This window comes from Squalius cephalus (assembly GCF_949319135.1).
Source record: "Squalius cephalus genome assembly, chromosome: 17".
Lineage (NCBI taxonomy): Eukaryota > Metazoa > Chordata > Actinopteri > Cypriniformes > Leuciscidae > Squalius > Squalius cephalus.
In genome coordinates this window covers 34,890,224-34,910,466 of record NC_137138.1, presented here as the reverse complement: position 1 = coordinate 34,910,466, position 20,243 = coordinate 34,890,224, and the positions used below count along the sequence as shown (strand labels likewise).

At 37.4% G+C, this 20,243-nt stretch overlaps 1 protein-coding gene across 13 annotated transcripts in view; it reads left to right on the top strand.

Annotated features, from left to right (window-relative positions):
* Positions 1 to 7,265: 7,265 nt before the first annotated feature.
* tcf7 (transcription factor 7) overlaps positions 7,266 to 20,243 on the top strand; it is a 69,887-nt gene continuing 56,909 nt past the window's right edge. For all 13 annotated transcript variants that reach the window (XM_079847156.1, XM_079847155.1, XM_079847150.1 and 10 more), the window contains exons 1-3: positions 7,266 to 7,646; positions 7,741 to 7,807; positions 8,684 to 8,787. In XM_079847156.1, coding sequence (XP_079703282.1) covers positions 7,458 to 7,646; positions 7,741 to 7,807; positions 8,684 to 8,787 — 360 coding nt within the window. In that variant the 5' untranslated portion in view covers positions 7,266 to 7,457. The remainder of the gene's footprint in view (positions 7,647 to 7,740; positions 7,808 to 8,683; positions 8,788 to 20,243) is intronic.

Sequence of the window (20,243 nt, the reverse complement as noted above, 5' to 3'; positions counted from 1 at the left end):
ACTGTTTAAACAAATGGGTTTTGAGTTTAGACACAGTTTAGTTAACATGAACTAAGAATGAACAATACTTCTACAGCATTTATTAATCTTACATAAATTAATTTCAACAGTTACTAACATTATTAAAATCAAAGGGTGCATTTCTTAACATTACAATCATGTGAAAACATAAACTGATCACTCAGAAATCAAAACTTTTTTCCTTCTTGCATTTCCGTTTATAATGTAAATATATACAGGATGTGTGTGTGTGTGTGTGTGTGTGTGTGTATCACTGTAAACTCGAATAAGTTGACAAAACTAAGGTGTTACTGAGGTAATCATCAACATGTTCAAGTTAAGAAATTCAAAAAGTTTAAATATTTTTTTTGTACTCATACATTTTAATTGCTCTTAACTTGAAATATTTGAGTAAGCTAGTTCATACATTTAACTTTAAATTATCGTGTAATCTCAACTTAAATATTTTAAGTAGTCAAAACTTGTCTGGCTTTATCTAAAACAGTAAATGCTAACTTGCTAAGTGTTAACACAAAGCTTTGATGGCATTAGCACTTGCTGAATGAGTACAGCAGTATAACATTAACATAATCTGATCTCAAACCAAGATCATGATGGAAACCCTCCAAAAAAACTTTAATTTTAAACTCTACTAAATCTCACATTAATCTTGCACAAAAACATTATATAACACTTACTTTTAGTAAATACTCTTCCTTTTGAGTGTCATGCCAAAGCATGCTGGGAAACAGAAATCCCATCCCAGTTTCAGTTAAATTTAAGTTTGTCTAAATTAAAAGAAACAAGTTCATAAAACTCAAAACAATGAAACAATTCAGATTATTTAAAATGTGTCAGTTTTGTGAACTCAAAAGAAAAAGGAAGTTCTAAATACTCATAAAAGTTAATTTGATTGAACCAATTTGTTTAATTGAAGTTTGCCCAACTCAAACCAATTAATTCATCATTTGTGCATGAGTACTGCATACAGTATATTTCTGCACATACGTGTGTGTGTGTGTGTGTGTGTGTGTGTGTGTGTGTGTGTGTGTGTGTGTGTGTGTGTGTGTGGCTAAACATTTGATGTTACTACTCAAAAACAACATTTTTGGAAGAGTTAAAAATGAAGTTTAGTTTTGAATGAAGTGTTTGCTTTTGAAAGATATGTGTGTGTGTGTATATGTATGTTTTGCATCTTTTGCATGAGCGTATATCGGTGTGTGTGTGTGTGTGTGTGTGTGTGTGTGTGTGTGTGTGTGTGTGTGTGTGTGTGTGTGTGTGTGTGTGTGTGTGTGTGTGTGTTTTGTGGTTTTGTGTAGCGTTCCAAGAAATGGAGCCATAGTTTCAAAAACTGTAAACACTGTCGAAAACTGTAATGCATGAACTACAATGTTAACAAATGAGACTTTATTGTAAAGTGTTTCCAATGCATTCAGTAATTTGAAAACCACTTTTGAACTGTGATTTATACAACTAAATCAAACATGCTACTGTACTGGTGCATTGCCACTCAAATGCATAGGATATAATAAAACAATAAACATGGAAATAATGTATCACACATGTATCATATTCATATATAATACTCTATGCATTTGCATAATTTTAAAGCATATTATGCATGCGTATGGAGCTGATTATGATGCAGAAAGGTGTCTGTCATGGTTCTGTTGTACAGTAGTTCACTATTAATAAAGCCTCAAGTCATTGTTAATTGTTCATTGTTGTGCATTATGCCTCTATCAAGCTCATAAACGTTGGAATGAATCTTTATAAAAGCATATGCATGTATGATGTCATACGGTGTGTGTGTGTGTGTGTGTGTAGTCAGTGCTGTTTCTGATGAGCCCGGAGAGAATCACACATCTCAAGGTTTCATAGTGTAAATATGAATCCCCAAAGAGCCGTAAAGCGACTCCAGAATCGCCAGAGTCCCGGTTCTCCATAAAAGAGGGATTTTTCCGCTGAAGTTTCTGAATCTGAATCTGGAAGCTGAAACAACTTCATTTTCTTCTTTCAAACTGATCCTGATATTAATATAAAACAACACAGCAGTTATTTCTGCATTTCTGTTTGTTTGAGAAAACCAACAGGAGAATTTCAGTCTCTTTCACTTCAGGTTATTCTATCCATTTATTTACAGATTTCCTTTAGCCCTAAATCACAACACAATGCAATGCATCATTCAAAATAAAATGTTTTTCCTCCATATTTGTGTACTTTCATTATTAAGAGGAAAACCCCTTGAGATGTGACATCTCGTTTTCCAGGGGACCTCAAGAAAAACACACTTCACATTCATACAAACATACAGAAGAAAGACAAAAGCTCTCCATCTCACCCAAATCACCCTTATCCTCCCCAATCCAACCATTAGATATTAGAAAATAAACAGTTAAGGTCATATACATGGTCATATATTTCTGCCATATTTTTAAAGAATTTTTGGTAACACTTTATTTTACAGTGTCCTTGTTACATATGTTACCATAGTAATAACAGTAAATTATGCATAATTACATGCAACTAACCCTCAACCAAACCCTAATCCTATACATGTAGTTAATTAATACTCAGTACTTAAATATATAATTACACTGTAACAATGACACCTTAAAATAAAGTGTTACTGAATTTTCTTTGGGTGTGTCACACGTTCATACATTTAAATTTGCACATAACTGTACATCTGTAAATAGTGCATTCATAAATCTGTCAATAATTTTTTTATATTTGTATTACTGTAGTGTATTATATTTAATTGTATCCTCTATTCTTTATTATCGTGTTATATTCTGTTTTTTACTACACTGGAAGCTCATTTCTGTAAAGATGCATGACATTAAAGCTCTTTCTGATTCTGATCATTACATGACTTACACTTCTGCTACAAAAGTTTGTAATTATACTTTCATGCTAAAAATATGACATTTAATTTAAAGCCACTGCTTTCCGTTCTCAGCTCTGATCTGATGATATATGGAAAAGCAGAGGAAGAATGATAAATGCAAATAAAACAATGCAACTTTAACCCTGTAATTGTGCAAAATAACATCAATTCATCATGTCACAGTATTTGTTCCAGTGCTTGCATATTGTTCATGGGGATTTTAACACATTTCAGTGTCTTTTTTTATACAATAAAGAGTTTTGGCACTGTGAATTGATTTCAGGAACTATTATTATAATTTGTATAATTAATAAGGGTGGTAGATATAGGAACTTGATTTAGTATTTTACTTTGTCAAATGAAACCCTAAAGGAAGAGTGAATTGGTAACACTTTACAAAAAGGTTCATTAGTTAACATTAATTAATGTATTAACTAACATGAACTAACCATGAGCAATACACTTTATTTGGTAACACTTTATTTTACAGTGTCCTTGTTACATATGTTACATGTACATATCATAGTAATAAGAGTAAGTTATGCATAATTACATGCAATTAATCCTAAACCAAAACCTAATCCTACCCTAACCCTATAGTAAGTACATGTTGTTAATTATTAATACTCAGTACTTAAATATATAATTACACTGTAACAATGACACCTTTGAATATAGTGTAACCCTTTATTTTAAGGAGTCATTGTTACAGTTTAATTAGTATATATATATATATATTTAAGTACTAAGTAATATTAATTAACAACATACAATAGGGTTAGGATTTGGTTGAGGGTTAGTTGCATGTAATTATGCATAATCTACTGTTATTACTATGTAACATAATGTAACAAGGACTCTGTAAAATAAAGTGTTACTTATATTTGTTACTGTATTTATTAATCTTTGTTAATGTTAGTTAATAGAAACCCAGCTGTTCATTGTTTGTTCATGTTAGTTCACGTGCATTAACTAATGTTAGCAAGATTTGAATAAAGTATTAGTAAATGTTGAAATTAACATTAAAGATGAATAAAAGTGCAATTCATTATTAGTGCATGCAAACTAATGTTAACTAATGAACCTTATTGTAAAGTGTTAGGCTACTAGTGAATTAAACTTTTCCATTAAAAATCAAACAAACAAAAAAAGCGAGTGCATGGAAAAAGTTGAGATTGCATGAGAAACACTGTTCGTTAGAGTTCGTGAAGGCTGTTGTAAACTGAAGTTTCCACTGAGGTAAATCTGCAGAAGTGCAGCTCGTGCTCCTGCGCGCGCCCGCGCCGATCTCGCGAGTCTGAAAATAGAACCCGCGACTCGCTTTACACAAACATTATGCTTTTTCATTAATGTGTTATGAGCGCGTGTGCAGATGAGCGTATATCGGTGTGTGTGTGTGTGTGTGTGTGTGTGTGTGTGTGTGTGTGTGTGTGTGTGCGAGAGAGGCTTGAATGGTTGTGCTTCACATCAAAGGCTCAGGCAAGTCTCTGCATTAACAAGCCCCTTTGTTTCCTGAGAGAGAGAGAGAGAGAGAGAGAGAGAGAGAGAGAGAGAGAGAGAGAGAGAGAGAGAGAGAGAGAGAGAGAGAGAGAGAGAGAGAGAGAGAATATGAGAGAATATTTATAACAGTGTTATAAATATTAGAAGATTAAAAAATTGTACTGCTATGTTTATTTTCATGGTAATTTTTTTTTTCTTCATTATTGTTTTATTATTAATCATTTATTTATTTATAAGTTTTATTAATGTTTGGCAATGTAAAGATTTCTTTCACCATGCTAATAAAGCTATTTGAATCTTGAGAGAGAGAGAGAGAGAGAGAGAGAGAGAGAGAGAGAGAGAGAGAGAGAGAGAGAGAGAGTATTAAGTTCACCTTTATTATTACAACAACTGACTCGCTATTATTACAAAAGATTTACAAAAACATATACACAGATTTTTTTAAATAATTAAATAATTACTTTTTTGGAGAGAGAGAGAGAGAGAGAGAGAGCGAGAGAGAGAGAGAGAGAGAGAGAGAGAGAGAGAGAGAGAGAGAGAGAGAGAGAGAGAGAGAGAGAGAGAGAGAGAGGATTAAGTTCACCTTTATTATTACAACAACTGACTCGCTATTATTACAAAAGATTTACAAAAACATATACACAGATTTTTTTAAATAATTAAATAATTACTTTTTTGGAGAGAGAGAGAGAGAGAGAGAGAGAGAGAGAGAGAGAGAGAGAGAGGGAGGGAGAGAGAGAGAGAGAGAGAGAGAGAGAGAGAGAGAATATTTATAACACTGTTATAAATATTAGAAAATTCAAAAAAAGTATTACTATGTTTATTTTCATGTTAATTTTTTTCTTCATTATTAATATTTTAGTATTAATAATTAATTAATTCATTCATTATTGTATAGTGTTATTAATGCGTTGGCAATGTAAAGATTTCTTTCACCATGCAAATAAATTTGAATCTTAAATCTTGAAGAGAGAGAGAGAGAGAGAGAGAGAGAGAGAGAGAGAGAGAGTGTGTCAACAGCAGATCTCTCTCTCCTGACACCGGCGACCCCTGTGATAACCAACACATGAAGTTCTTCGACATCAACACCAAACACACACGTGACACACACACACACACACACACACACACACACACACACACACACACACACACAGCATGATGGAGAATATGATCCTCAATCAAATCCTCCTGTTTCTTAATAATTCAAAGCCATCATGGAAACTCTGAAGGGTGTGTCCAGTAAAACACTCGTGGCTGGAGCTCGACGGGCTCTTCACATGTGGCTCGACCTCAGTTAAAGGATGTGATTTAATTAGTTTGCTACTTAAATGCGCCTGGAGATTATTTAGGAAGCACAGTATGTAATTTTTAGGATCTGCATTTATCCTGGAAACCATCAAAAGCTTGAAACGCTTGAAACGCAGCCTGATGGTGTTGTGTCGTACTCGCATGTGTTTTTAACTCTCAATCTCTTCAAAAGCTCTCGTGTAAATATCAAAATCTGGACTTATAGTGAAAGAGAAAGATTATGTTGAGGTTTTGAGACAATATCTTACGTGCACCATCATGAACGAGACTTGCAAACATCAACTTTTGCTCAGTGAACGTGTCAGTTTTGCGTTTCCTGCCCCTGTGGCTTTGTTCGAAAATGGTAAATTATACACTTCTGACATGTGAAGTCTGAGCAGAAGATAAAGACATGATCTAGGCCAAGCCGAGGAGAAATCCCTCAATCTGACTCGCCTCTGTCCGACCGACGGCATGCAAATATCAGCTCAGGATGGAGGAAAACTCTGAGAAATCATTAGGAGAATGATGTGGGAAAACTGCTTCCATGATCAGCAGCTGTCTATATTTAATCAAGGCAAATAAACAAGGTCTCATTTATAATTTAGATTTGCATGCATTAAAGAGGCCATTTTTAATCCATTTATTAATATGCATGGAAGATATTGTATAAATATGCAGCCTTATGCAAATACCAGACACATTTGTGTTTGTATTTAATTCTTATTCCCAGCTGTAGATCATGACAGTAAATGTACCCAGATATTATTGCACAGCATGGGGAGGGATGAAGGAAGCCATCATCATCATTATTATTATTTCCCATTAAAACTCAACACTGAAAAAGAGTCCAAACTAAAAATAAGTCATGCAGAAGAAGGTGATCGCTCTGTGTTTGACAAACAACTTCATACTTTTCACCAAGTCTGATCAGCATATGTATTTAGTATGCCATTATTTCGTGAATAACTTATATGGGTAATTAGTTGTAATTGGGTGTTGATATACAGGCTGTTTCAATATATTCAGAATATTTTTATATTACATATTTATTCTAAAATTATATTTAGAATTTATAATAAAATAAATTATATAAAAATGTTGTGATGTACCCCCCTCAATATGTGTTGACTTTTAATTAATACTTTGCCAATATAAACATCCAAAAAATATGTTATGCCAATAAACCATATTAAAAAGAGAAAATCTCTTCTAACTTCAAGAAATTCTTCTCAAGGAAAACTGGAGCTCTTTCTCTTGGTGTATTGCTCGATCGCTAAAAAACACACTAAACTCTTTGATGATGTGTTCATTCTGGCTCATTTTACCTCAATCAACTCTCTCTTCACGCGCTGATTCTCACTTTATATTTCAGTGAAGCGAAACCCATGTTTCTTAATAATTGGGATGGTCTAAAATATTTATCAGTTACATCCCTCTTTAAATGCTTTCCATTTTTTTGTTTGCACTTTATTCGTGTGTATATAATAGTTTCTTACGATCTCCATCAAAAAAGCCCTGAAACTCAAAAGTGTCGTGTCCCTTTAAGAGCGCCCCCCCACTCGGCTCATTTCAGCTGTCAATCACGCGTCGGTCTCTTTGATCTTCGCTGTTCTAAAGCGCGACTGTTTGTTACTTTCAAGTAGCGCGCGGCTCGTCACAGCACACAGAAGTTTTCCTCTCTCGCGCGGGTCTCCAACGCTCATCCGAGCGCGCAAAACAACGACAACAACAACACTCAGAAGTAGATTAGTAAAGTTGTCTGGTAGAGTACAGTATGCCGCAACTGAACGGCGGAGGAGGAGATGATCTCGGGGCGAATGATGAGATGATCGCGTTTAAAGATGAAGGAGGAGATCACGAGGAGAAGATCCGCGAGAGCGCGTTCACGGAGAGAGACCTGGCCGATCTCAAGTCATCTCTGGTCAACGAGTCCGAGATCAGCCAGAACAACACGCACCCTGCCGTAAGTGTGTGTGTGTGTGTGTGTGTGTGTGTGTCGTGTGTGTGCTGTGGATGATGTTCGTGTGAGTGAAATAAAGTGTGTTTGTAATGAGCAGGTGATCAGAAGAGGACAGCAGGAGGATCAGAGGATCTACACTGATAAACGAGAACATCTGGACGACGGTGAGACTTCACACACTACACACACGCTATACACACACTTAGACTCACACACTATAACACAGACTCACACACTATAACACATACACACACACACACACACACACACACACACACACACTGTACACTCTCACATATACATTCACAAACACACACAATCAAACTCACACACTTAGACTCAAACATACACACACACAAACTTGTTTTTGTTTGTTTTGTGTGTGTTTGTGTGTGTGTGTGTGTGTGTGTGTGTGTGTGTTTATGACCTTATTTACACAAATCTGTGTGTGTGTGTGTGTGTGTGTGTGTGTGTGTGTATGTGTATGACCTTATTTACACAAATCTGTGTGTGTGTGTGTGTATGACCTTATTTACACAAATCTGTGTGTGTGTGTGTGTGTGTATGACCTTATTTACACAAATCTGTGCGTGTGGCTTCTAGAGACAAAATTGTCTCCGGAAATGCGCTAAATCAGACGACGTTTCTTGTTTGGAAAAACAATGCTTAAAGTAAAAAATAGTTTTCATTTAACATTCATCTTGATTTAAAGCGTCTTTAATTGGGAAAATTAAAAACTTTCATCTAGGTCTGAAACGCAACGGATGGACTTTTCTCGGGGAAAACCTGAAATCCGCATCAGTAAATACGCCGTTGACTCATTTTTTTTTTGTCTATCACAAACATGTTTGATCTATTTCCGTTATTTGTGTTTTAGAACCGAAACCGCTTTGAAGAGAATCTGTGATTGATCATCGTTATATATTTTACAAGAGTGGCTATAAATACGTGTACAACACGAGAGGGTTTCTGGAGGTCATAAAGACCAAGTTTTCACAAGTTCAGAGATTTATTGTTCTTCTCGGTCTCGTTTTCTCCAGTGCCCAAACATCACGATGGTGGAATGTATAAGGCTTCGTACTCTGGATACCCGTTCCTGATGCTTCCCGAGCCGTACCTCCCGAACGGACCCGTCTCCCCAGCCGTAAGTTCCTCCATTAGGATTCGATCATTAGAGTCCAGGTGTGTGTGTGTGGGAACAGCTGAAGACAGGCCTGTAATTACACTAGAAGAAGAGAATCCCACTCCATCCATTCCTTTGATGCGAATCTTAAAGGGACAGTACGCACACAAAAATGAATCATTTACTCACCCTCGGGCTGTTTCAAACCTGTATGAGTTTCTTCTGTTGAACACAAAGGAAGATATTTTGGAAGAATATGGGTAATCAAACAATTGTGGAGTACCATTGACTTCCATAGTATATCCTTTCATACTATGGAGGTCAATGGTGTCCAAAATATAGGGTGAATAAATTACTTTTTTTGGGGTGAACTGTCCCTTTAAGCTCAGTAGACGTTCACATTGCTTTAGATCTGCTCAAACTTACAGCAATGCATGTGAAGTTTTGGTGTCATGATGCACACGTTTGTGTTGTTTGTCCTTGTATCGAGACGTGGCTCTTTAAGTGATTGATGAATATCTAATTGTGTTTTATCTTAAAGGGACAGTACACCCCAAAAAATTATCATTTACTCACCCTCGGGTTGTTTCAAACCTGTATGAGTTTCTTCTGTTGAACACAAAGGAAGATATTTTGAAAAATATATGGGTAATCAAACAATTGTGGGGTACCATTGACTTCCATAGTGTTTTCTTTCATACTATGGAAGTCAATGGTGCCCAAAATATCTCATACAGGTTTATATATCTATCATTCTTTGGGTAAGATGTCCCTTTAAGATCAGTAGACATTCACATTGCTTTAGATCTGTTCAAACTTCCAGCAATGCATGTGAAGTTTGTGTGTCATGATGCACACGTTTGTGTTGATTGTCATTGTATTATTGGGACGTGCTTCTTCAAGTCATTGATGCATATCTAATTGTGTTTGAGTGCATGTGTGCGGACCTTGATGCCGTCGACCGTAAATTAACGTATACTTGCGTATAATCGTGCTTATTACTTTGATGTAGCATGATATCATTATCTTACTTGTCATTTGTCTGAAGTCTTTCGCCATGATTGTGTGTGCATTTATGAGGAAAAACACGTGTACAGTAACTGAATCCAGATTGTAGCTCTTGAAAAGGTTTCTTATGAAACGCACCTGAAGTGTAGTTATAAGCCTGTAATTACACCAGTTCTTGATCAGTTCTGGATCTTGCGCTTTTTTTCAACTGGAAAGTTCACAGATTTACCAACATGCACACAAAAACCTGAACAAAAACCCTACTGTGTCTTTATGAAAGCATATGTAGGAATGATAATGATGATGATACGGTGGCTTTGTGAAAGTCCCGTATAGCTGTAAAATGAAATTTTTGAAGTGTCTTCCAGGTTTTTCTCAACTTTTAATGCTGTTCACATGAATATGTCGATATGAATGTTCAGGGACGTCATATACAGGAAACGTTGTTATGATTAGTGTTTATGCCACAGCTAGTTCTTTTTTCTTTTATTTGTTTAACGCTCTTTCATCAGTCCCATCCGAATTCAAGTGATTTTCCTCTGTAAAGCAAACTGTAAGGTCTTCCAAATTCGAGGATTTTTCTTAGTGCCAAAAAAGTGAAGATTATAAATGATGTTTGTGTTCTTGATTCAAGCTCTTTACCCACAATGCACAGCTAAGCTGCTGATTTTACACGACCATCGGGGATCCCTTGTTGAGTTGACAATTAAACTCTTTAAGTGTTGGCGATTGATTGAAGTCGAAGCTCAGGGCTTGTTCTTGGAGTGAACAATAGACGAACACTGGCTTTGTGTCATAATCCATCCAGAGCAGCTCTGACTGACGGCGATAAGTAACAGACACTGGATTACACCCTCTTTAAGAAAAAAGCTCTTTAACCCATTCTGCCACTTCAATACGGACACAATGTGCCGTTGGAAAGCTTGCAAGTTGTAGGTCTCAAAACTCAAGGCACAATGACCGCGTGTCGCAAGCGTGCGTGAAGCTCAAAGCTCAGATCTCCTTCAGCCGGAGGTTAAATCACGCCAACTTCGTATTAAAATACAAATATTGATAAGAGACCCCACTTGGCCTTGGTCTTTGAAGCGAGCGCCTGCGGACGAATCTGCAGAGTTATTTATGGAGCCGGAAATATTTGGGAAACTATCAAAACCTGTCGGATCCCCTCAGGTGTTTATAGCTGTAATTATTGGTGTGGTCGTGTCTGTTCCACCGCTCGCGAGAGAAAGAGAGCGAGAGAGAGAGAGAGGACAGGTGTTTAAGTCGTCTCGGAGCCGTGCTCAAACATGTCAAGCGCCTGAAGTCAGGGCTGTCGAGCAAATTCTTCTCAGATGAAGAGGACTTTTATCAAGGTGTGAGGCAGATGATGTAGTAGCTTCAGCGACTGGACAGGGTTTCAGTGTTTGATTTCCCTGTGAAACGAGGACATTGTGTCTCTGTATCTATTGTCTTGTCTGGAAATGTATTTTCTGTGCTTCTATTTGCTGACTACAGAAAAATTAGTCCAAATGAGTCAAAGGAATTATTTGAAGACTCCTTATTCCGTTTTCTTATCACCCACAGTCTGAGTTTATCACGTTGAGAGGTTTTGTTTGAGCTCCAAACTTATTTATAACATAGTATCATCGACATAACAGTGGAAACTAATCCCATGTTTTCTTATAATATTACCAAGCGGCAGCAAGTCTGTTTCAAAGCAGCTTTACATTGATAACAAGTAAATAATAGAATATAAAAGAATATAATAAAATAAAGCATATATATTGAAAATAGCAGAGGGCCTAAAACAGACCCTTGTGGCACTCCATAATTTACTGACGTTATCTTTGATTTGATTTTGCCCGTTTAAATAGACAAAATGGTAGCAGTCTGATAGGCTTAATGCCTGTCCCTGAATACCAGTGCAATTTTGTAGTCAATCTAACAGTATTTTATGATCTATAGTGTCGAACGCAGCACTAAAACTAGTATTGAGATACAGACTCTCTCTTTCTGTGCTTCCATTCGGTGACGACAAAAGGATTTATTTGAAGACTCATACATCTTCATATCACCCAGAGTCTGAGTTTATCACATTGAGAGGTTTTGTTTGAGCTCCAAACTTATGCATAACTTAGTATCATCGACAAAAGAGTGGAAACTAATCCCATGTTTTCTTGTAATATTACCAAGCGGCCAAACAGCAGAGGGCCTAAAATACTGACGTTATCTTTGATTCAACCAATTGTCTTGTCAGGAAATGTATTTTCTGTGCTTGCATTCAGTGACCACACTCTTCACCACCTTTTAATAAAGTGCAGAAAAATTAGTCCAAATGAGTCAAAAGGATTTATTTGAAGACTCATACGTCTTCATATCACCCAGAGTCTGAGTTTATCACATTGAGAGGTTTTGTTTGAGCTCCAGACTGATATATAACTTGGTATAATTGGCATAACAGTGGTTACTAATTCCATGTTTTCTTATAATATCACCAAGCATCAGCATATATATATTAAATAGCAAAGGGCCTAAAACAGACCCTTGTGGCACTCCATAATTTACTGACGTTATCTTCGATTTTATTTTCCCTGTTTAAAAAGACAAAATGATAACAGTCTGATAGGCTTAATGCTTGTCCCTGAATACCAGTGCAATTTTGTAGTTGTTCTAAGAGTATTTTATGATCTATAGTGTCGAACACAGCACTAAAACTAGTATTGAGATACAGCGTTGGTCAGAAGCTAAAAGTAAGTCACTTGTAATTTTAACAAGCGCAGTTTCTGTGCCTGAATCCAGAATTAAATTTTTTATAGTTATCATTTTAAGCAATCATGTTGATTTGATGTTGGACATGGTGTCTCTGTGTTGATTCGACCAATTGTCTTGTCAGGAAACGTATTTTCTGTGACAACACTTCAGTCATCTTTAATAAAGTGCAGGAAAAATGAGTCCATTTGAATTGTAAGAAAAGCAGGATTTATTTGAAGACTCCCACTTCTTCACATCTCTCACAGTCTGAAGATTTCTTTCTGAGTTTACCAGTTTGAGATCCAGACTGATGCTGTTTCATATCGGTGTTTGTGCTACTGTACGTCAAGACTCTCTCTTAATGAATCAGCCCACACTAAAAGTGAAAGAAAATCCCCCACCTCAAGGCAACCTATTAGTTTCTGGCAGTCAGTCAGTCGAGACCCAGGCATTGACGCATGTGTGATGCGAGCGGGTGTTTTGTCTTGTAGATGAGTGTGAGAGGTGAGCCGGCTCGTTCTCACCCAGGTGTGTGTGTGTGGAGTCGTTCTCCCCCGACCCGTTCTCCAGATGTCCTGTAGGAAAGTCACTGAAAGACTGTTAAATGATGGCAATCATTGCAGTGATGTCATGAACAAACGCGTACTGCACAGTTTTTACCTCGACTCGCAAGCTCTTGATTCATTTCTGATCTCATTTGGATATATATAGTAATTTGGATGTTTTTCTTCAGAATACAATCTAGTTTTGTGAACCATAGAGTATGGGGAACTCTGTCAGTTTGTACATTGATGATAAAGGTTAAGATTAGCCACAAATTTGTCCAAACTTAATTGCTGTTTACTTGTAGATATAGTAATCAACACTAAAATTGAGTGATACAGTGCTAAAAAGTTTCTACTTCAATTTGTTGTTGAAATATAAAATATATTTCAGTGGCTGTCATAACTTTTCATGACAGATGTATGCAAACTTACATTAAATAATGAAGGTTAAATGGTTGACTATGGAGTTTATGGTAAGGTGAGCAGATTTCTGAAATTGAAACTGGGGACATTTCCTATTTGAGTGGTCAAAATATCACTTATTTATTGATTAAAAAATTGGGAACAATACATTTGATACATCAATACATTTATTTATTTATATATATAAATATATAAATATATAATAATATACAGTTTTTGTTTTTTAATTGTTGTGGGTTCCCAATATTATTAAAAACATTTAATAATTATTATGATTTAGTTTGATTTATTATTTAATTATTTAGCACTCACAAAAAAAACAATGAAAATAAAATTAATATTAGTCTAAATAGCAAGCAGTAGAAAATGAATAGTATATAGCAAGCAGTTCAAAACAATAATATATCAAAATTATGACTTTACAAAAACATATTATTAAAATAAAACAACATAAATATATGATAAAACTATTTAACAAATATTTTAGAATTTTAGTTAATATTTTCATTTCATTTTTCTGAATACAGAAATTCAAACTTTTTTTGAATGTTTTGTTACGTTTGTGCTTTAAGGACTCTTACTGTCCTTATTTGGGCTTGTTGATTTGCCCAAATATTTTAAGCAGAAAGTATGTGTATTCTGCAAATGTTTTGTTGCAAGTGTAATTGTTTAGTTTACAATGTTATATATTATAGTATATTGTTAAGATGTGTGGGAATTTCTGCGTTGTGACTGCAGAATTTTTGTGGACGTTTAAAATCCCACACCCTGTTGAGACCCTGTTATAAAGCACATACTAACATTATTACTGTAATTTAACATGAATAGTTAGCATGTTACTACCTTGAAAGCAAAATAGCTGTTTCTTTTGATAAGTAAGGGATAATTGAGATCCTGCCGGTTGTTATCTCAGAATAAACCCTGACGGGGTGATCAGGATCAGGTCTTCATCAGCCTGAAGGGGTTTATTCTGAGATAACAACCGGCTGGATCTACATTATCACACTTATTACACAGATATTTGCCACATAAGTAAATAATAAGACATGAAATATTGATCTGAGTCTAAATATTTTATTAGGTCTTTAAATGCAAAGCTTCCGCGGTTTCAGCGACAAGTTCAAACTAGACGGACATTTAAGAGATACGGTATACAGTCATACACTTATTACACAGCATTTCAACACATAAATAATTATGGGGATTAGAGATATTGATTTCAGATTCAGCTGTTTTAAAACCATACCTGTTTGTATCTTATAATCCAACATTGTACAAAACAATAGTCACAAAATGGCCGCCACTGCGTTTGTATGAAACGAGAGCGAGTCCACGATACTGGATGGCATAATTAAATAACTGGTCACAAAAAATGTTAATATGTTATTAGCTCACCAAATGCAAAACTTCCATGAAGAAAACCCGTTCCTAGCGAGTGTATAGCGCTGATGACTTCAGTGACCCGGATGAGCCTGTGTTTCTGATCTCAGAGGTTGTTATCTGGGAATAATATACCGCTGGATGGAGCGAGTGACCAATCAGAATCAAGTATTCCACAGAGCCGTGTAATATTATGCGATAATGGTGCTCTGCGCTCGTCCAGGTTACGTTCTCCATGAATTAGCGGCGCGCGTCCAGTAGAGTCAGCGTAGCTCGCAGCGCCATCTGTTGGTGAAAATAATCACCACACGACTGCTGCTGTATGTTGGGCGGGCTTTTTTGCAATGTATTTGTGGGTTATTTTGCTGTAAAAGGGGAACGTCTGGTCACCTTAGTTTATGGACGTTGAATGGCTTTTCTGAGGTAAATGTGACGTTGTGTGACATTATTGTTCACAAGCTGTTTTATTAACTGTTTTTTCGGTGGTTGAAACACTGATTGATCCATTACATGAGATGAAAGTTGTTCTTCTCATTCCTTCTGATGTTTATTTGCTGCTGTAACTAGTGGTAAGAGATGAACTGAGATCTGTCACACATTAAAGAGACACAAACACATATTTATTGAGTGAAATTAATTATAAAATTGACAGAATTTGAAAGCTGAGACTGATTCTCAAAAGTATCAAAGTATTGTGTATTGTTGCTGTTTAAGCATGAAAAAGGGAGTTATTCTCTTTATCAGTGTCAGAGTTCCTGAACTCCTGAAAAGCCTCCGTTGTAGTCTTGAGTTTCTTCCCGGGACGTCTCAATATTCCTCATTATAATAATTAATATGCAGAATAAAGGGGCGGGGCCTGGTTGAGTTAGTTAGTAGTGTGTTAAACTGGCGGTTATGGTAAGGGGCGGGGCATTTCCCAAACACATTCGAAGCGCTCGACCAATCACAACACACTGCTCCAGCCGACCAATCAGAGCACAGTGTGCTTTTCAGAAGGAGGGGCTTCATAGAGACAGGAAGTAAACAGAGCGTTGGGAAGAGAGGAGCCGCAACAATGGAGAATATGAGGAAAATAATCAACATTCATGCAGGAAAACCTGTTCTAGTAGAGCCTTTGTGATAATAGGGCCGCTTTAAGAATAATGTGCATTCAGTTTAACTTGTAATTATAAGATTAGCATGTGTAGGATGTGGATGATGCACCAGCCAATGTGTTAAAGGAAATAAACTTCAGCTAATTTAGTTGTTATAGCACAAAATGATCTCTTCTTACTGTACATCAAGTTTCTATAGATTTATACAAGCTGTTTCACAGTTATAAACAGGCAAATGCCAGTGTTCAAGTTCTTCACTAACGAAACCAATTATCATTCAACTATAAAGCAGCTCTAAAGAAGACGATAGTTATTCAGCTCAAGTCAGTTCAATAATAGTGTTGATGTTGCAAAGCTAGTGTCATTATCCAGCCCATAATATCACTGAATATTAATTCTTGTAAACATACTTCTATGTTGTAATATTCATCCCATTTTACCGCTTGCAGTGGCGAACGAACCTGGCTAATTAGCACAAGGTTTGAGTCTGATGTGTCCTAGATGAGTTTGATCCGTCCAGTCATTTGTGAATTGCTCAGTTTTCCATCATGTTAAATCGTTGATGTAAAAATGCAGAATGTTTTGTGTGACGGGTAGGTTTGGGGGTCGGGTTAGTGTGTGTGTGTGTGTGTGTGTGACGGGTAGGTTTGGGGGTCGGGTTAGTGTGTGTGTGTGTGTGTGTGTGACGGGTAGGTTTAGGGGTTGTGTGTGTGTGTGTGTGTGTGTGTGTGTGTGACGGGTAGGTTTAGGGGTTGTGTGTGTGTGTGTGTGTGTGTGTGTGTGTGACGGGTAGGTTTGGGGGTCGGGTTAGTGTGTGTGTGTGTGTGTGTGTGACGGGTAGGTTTAGGGGTTGTGTGTGTGTGTGTGCGTGTGGGTGTGTGTGTGATGGGTAGGTTTGGGGGTCGGGTTAGTGTGTGTGTGTGTGTGTGTGACGGGTAGGTTTAGGGGTTGTGCGTGTGGGTGTGTGTGTGTGATGGGTAGGTTTGGGGGTCGGGTTAGTGTGTGTGTGTGTGTGTGTGTGTGTGTGTGTGTGTGTGATGGGTAGGTTTGGGGGTCGGGTTAGTGTGTGTGTGTGTGTGTGTGTGACGGGTAGGTTTAGGGGTTGTGTGTGTGTGTGCGTGTGGGTGTGTGTGTGTGATGGGTAGGTTTGGGGGTCGGGTTAGTGTGTGTGTGTGTGTGTGTGTGTGTGTGTGTGTGTGTGTGTGTGTGTGTGTGTGATGGGTAGGTTTGGGGGTCGGGTTAGTGTGTGTGTGTGTGATAGGTAGGTTTAGGGGTCGGGTTATAGTGTGTGTGTGTGTGTGTGTGTGTGTGTGATGGGTAGGTTTGGGGGTCGGGTTAGTGTGTGTGTGTGATGGGTAGGTTTAGGGGTCGGGTTATAGTGTGTGTGTGTGTGTGTGTGTGTGATGGGTAGGTTTAGGGGTTGGGTTAGTGTGAGTGTGTGTGAGTGATTGGTAGGTTTAGGGGTCGGGTTAGTGTGAGTGTGTGTGTGTGTGTGTGTGTGTGTGTGTGTGTGTGTGATGGGTAGGTTTAGGGGTCGGGTTTGTTTGTGTGTGTGTGTGTGTGATGGGTAGGTTTAGGGGTTGGGTTTGTGTGTGTGTGTGTGATGGGTAGGTTTAGGGGTCGGGTTAGTGTGTGTGTGTGTGTGTGATTGGTAGGTTTAGGGGTCGGGTTAGTGTGTGTGAGTGAGTGTGTGTGTGTGTGTGTGATGGGTAGGTTTAGGGGTCGGGCTTGTGTGTGTGTGTGTGTGTGTGTGTGTGTGATGGGTAGGTTTAGAGGTCGGGTTAGTGTTAGAGAGAGTGTGTGTGTGTGATGGTAGGTTTAGGGGTTGGGATAGTGTGTGTGTGTGTGTGTGTGTGTGTGATGGGTAGGTTTAGGGGTTGGGTTTGTGAGAGTGAGTGAGTGAGTGAGTGAGTGTGTGTGTGTGTGTGTGTGTGTGTGTGTGTGCTGTACCCAGCTGTGGCAGTGCTGCTGGTAGATGTGTATCAGATGCGAGTGTGATCACACACACATGTGTGCCGCCCCTGTGGCTGCTGAGGCTCCAGTAGGTCTGGCCCGGCACTAATTCGGGTGCTGGGGGCGTTGGCTGACCCCGGTGGAAGAGCACACACTCCTGTGGGACAAACTCAGCGTGTCCCGCAACTCCCAGATCCCGCTCTCCTGCTCCGGCTGTGCGTTTACGAGGGAAACAGACCGAGATCAACCGCTCTGTGATGTCATGAACGACTCTGTTACATCACAGATGTGAAACGTGACGTCTCGTGTTTGTTGATCGTGAGCGTGCGAGATTAAAGACTCGAGTAAACGAACGTGTGTGTGTGGATGTAGAAGTGTAAATATTGCAGTTTTGGTAATGATGAACATATGGTTATTCGCTCCCCGTTCCAAAACTTTTTTTTTTTTTGGACCTTTAAAATATGTTCGGTAACACTTTCAATAAAGACCATGCTTTTAATGAATTATAGATCCATTTATACTTAGTGTATGATGGATTATGAACATGATGTTCTGAGTCATTATGAATATATTTATAAAATAGTAATATTTATAATGATATTATAATGATAATGATGAATAATAATACTTATAATGAATTATAGCCCCATTTATACTTATTTATAAGCATGGACTTCATTGAAAGTGTTACCATATGTTCTTCTATATTCATCTGAAGAAAGTGAGTCACATGGGTTTCTGGGTGAACTGTCGCTTTAAGATGATTGATCTCAAACTGATCATGTAATCTGTAGTGTCGTTGTCCAGTCCATCCAGGATTTAACGATTTTTTTGTGTGATTTTTGCGATCAAAATGACTGATTTTGTGGTGGTAATTTCCAGAAATTTGTGAAAAAAATTTGCATTTTTTATATTTTATAATTAGGACATCACATTTACCATAATAGTATTATGTCAGATGCACAATAGTCATACATGACACAAATCACAAACAAAAATGCATAAAGCTTGTTTATTTTGGTCTAATCAAATTCTCATCAAATTAACTTTTAAAACAACCTATGGGCAATTTTTCTACCTGACCTATGTAAATATTAACAGCAGGTGTAGTAATCTATACTGTAGAACTGTGTGTAAATCTTGAGTTGAGGGGTCCTGAGCTGCGAAGGCAACCAGTTACTTATAGTGCGGCGTTTTGCATGGCGTCCCCACTGTAGCTACGCAATACGAAGTGACCGTTCAAAGGGGAACTACTCGGTTACTATCATAACCTCAGTTCCCTGAGAGTAGGGAACGAGTATTGCATAGCCGGCCGCACTATAGTAACCTGGCAAGTTTACGCTTCAGTCGTTAAACCTGCTAAAATGGCGTTTTTCGGGGACTAATATTATAGACAGTAAAAGAATAATATAGGCTAAGGCCGCGCCCGCGCCATTGGATGTGCAGTTGCATAATGCGTTTTACATTATAGGCTTCAGTAAATCGAGGAAAAGGAGTTTCCCCTTTCCAGCAACATCTGTATCCACGTAAAAATGCATTGAAACTGTAATTAAACTAGAGATATTTCAATTGGGTGATTATAATTTAATGTTTTGTGAGGTCTTTTTCATTATTGTGATTATTTTGCGGTTAAATTAGGAATTATGCAGGATCGCAAAAAAATGCAACATTTTGTTGATTTTGCGTTGTATTCAGCGATCGCGAAAAACTGGAGGGACTGGTTGTCTTAAGTCTGTTCGTAGATCTGCAGTTTGTAAATATTGTGTGGTTCACTTGATTTCACACTGACAAAAAGTTGCCCGAACTTAAAAACAAAACAAGGAAACCAGATGCAATCAATTTAAGTTAACTCAACTAACAACTGACAATACTTTTGTTCATCTAATGAGTAACATGTAATCTATTAAATAAATACAAATTATTCCATGGTGTTTAGCATTTCAAACCTATTTCTTTTACCTGTCTGTTTGATTTTCAAAGCCAACTACATGATTATCTGAGGCAAACATGGGCAAATATATTAAATCCAACAGACGCACATATTCCTAAACTCACGCTGATGATCAACAGATGTTAATTCAGTGAAGATATGATCTCTGAACCCTTAATCAGCCAACTGACGGCAGCAGCATAAATGAAGCCATATTTAATAAGAGTTACCACATCATTTCAAGCTGCAGTGCATGCTGGGAACTTGCATAACATTGTGCAACGTACACTAGTTTGTTTTGAGTATCAGGTCAACGAAACAACAAAATAATAAACAGACTACTTTTTTTTACAGGTTTTTTTATCGCATGTCTCTTTGTTGCATCATTTGTGTATTGACATTATATTGACCAAG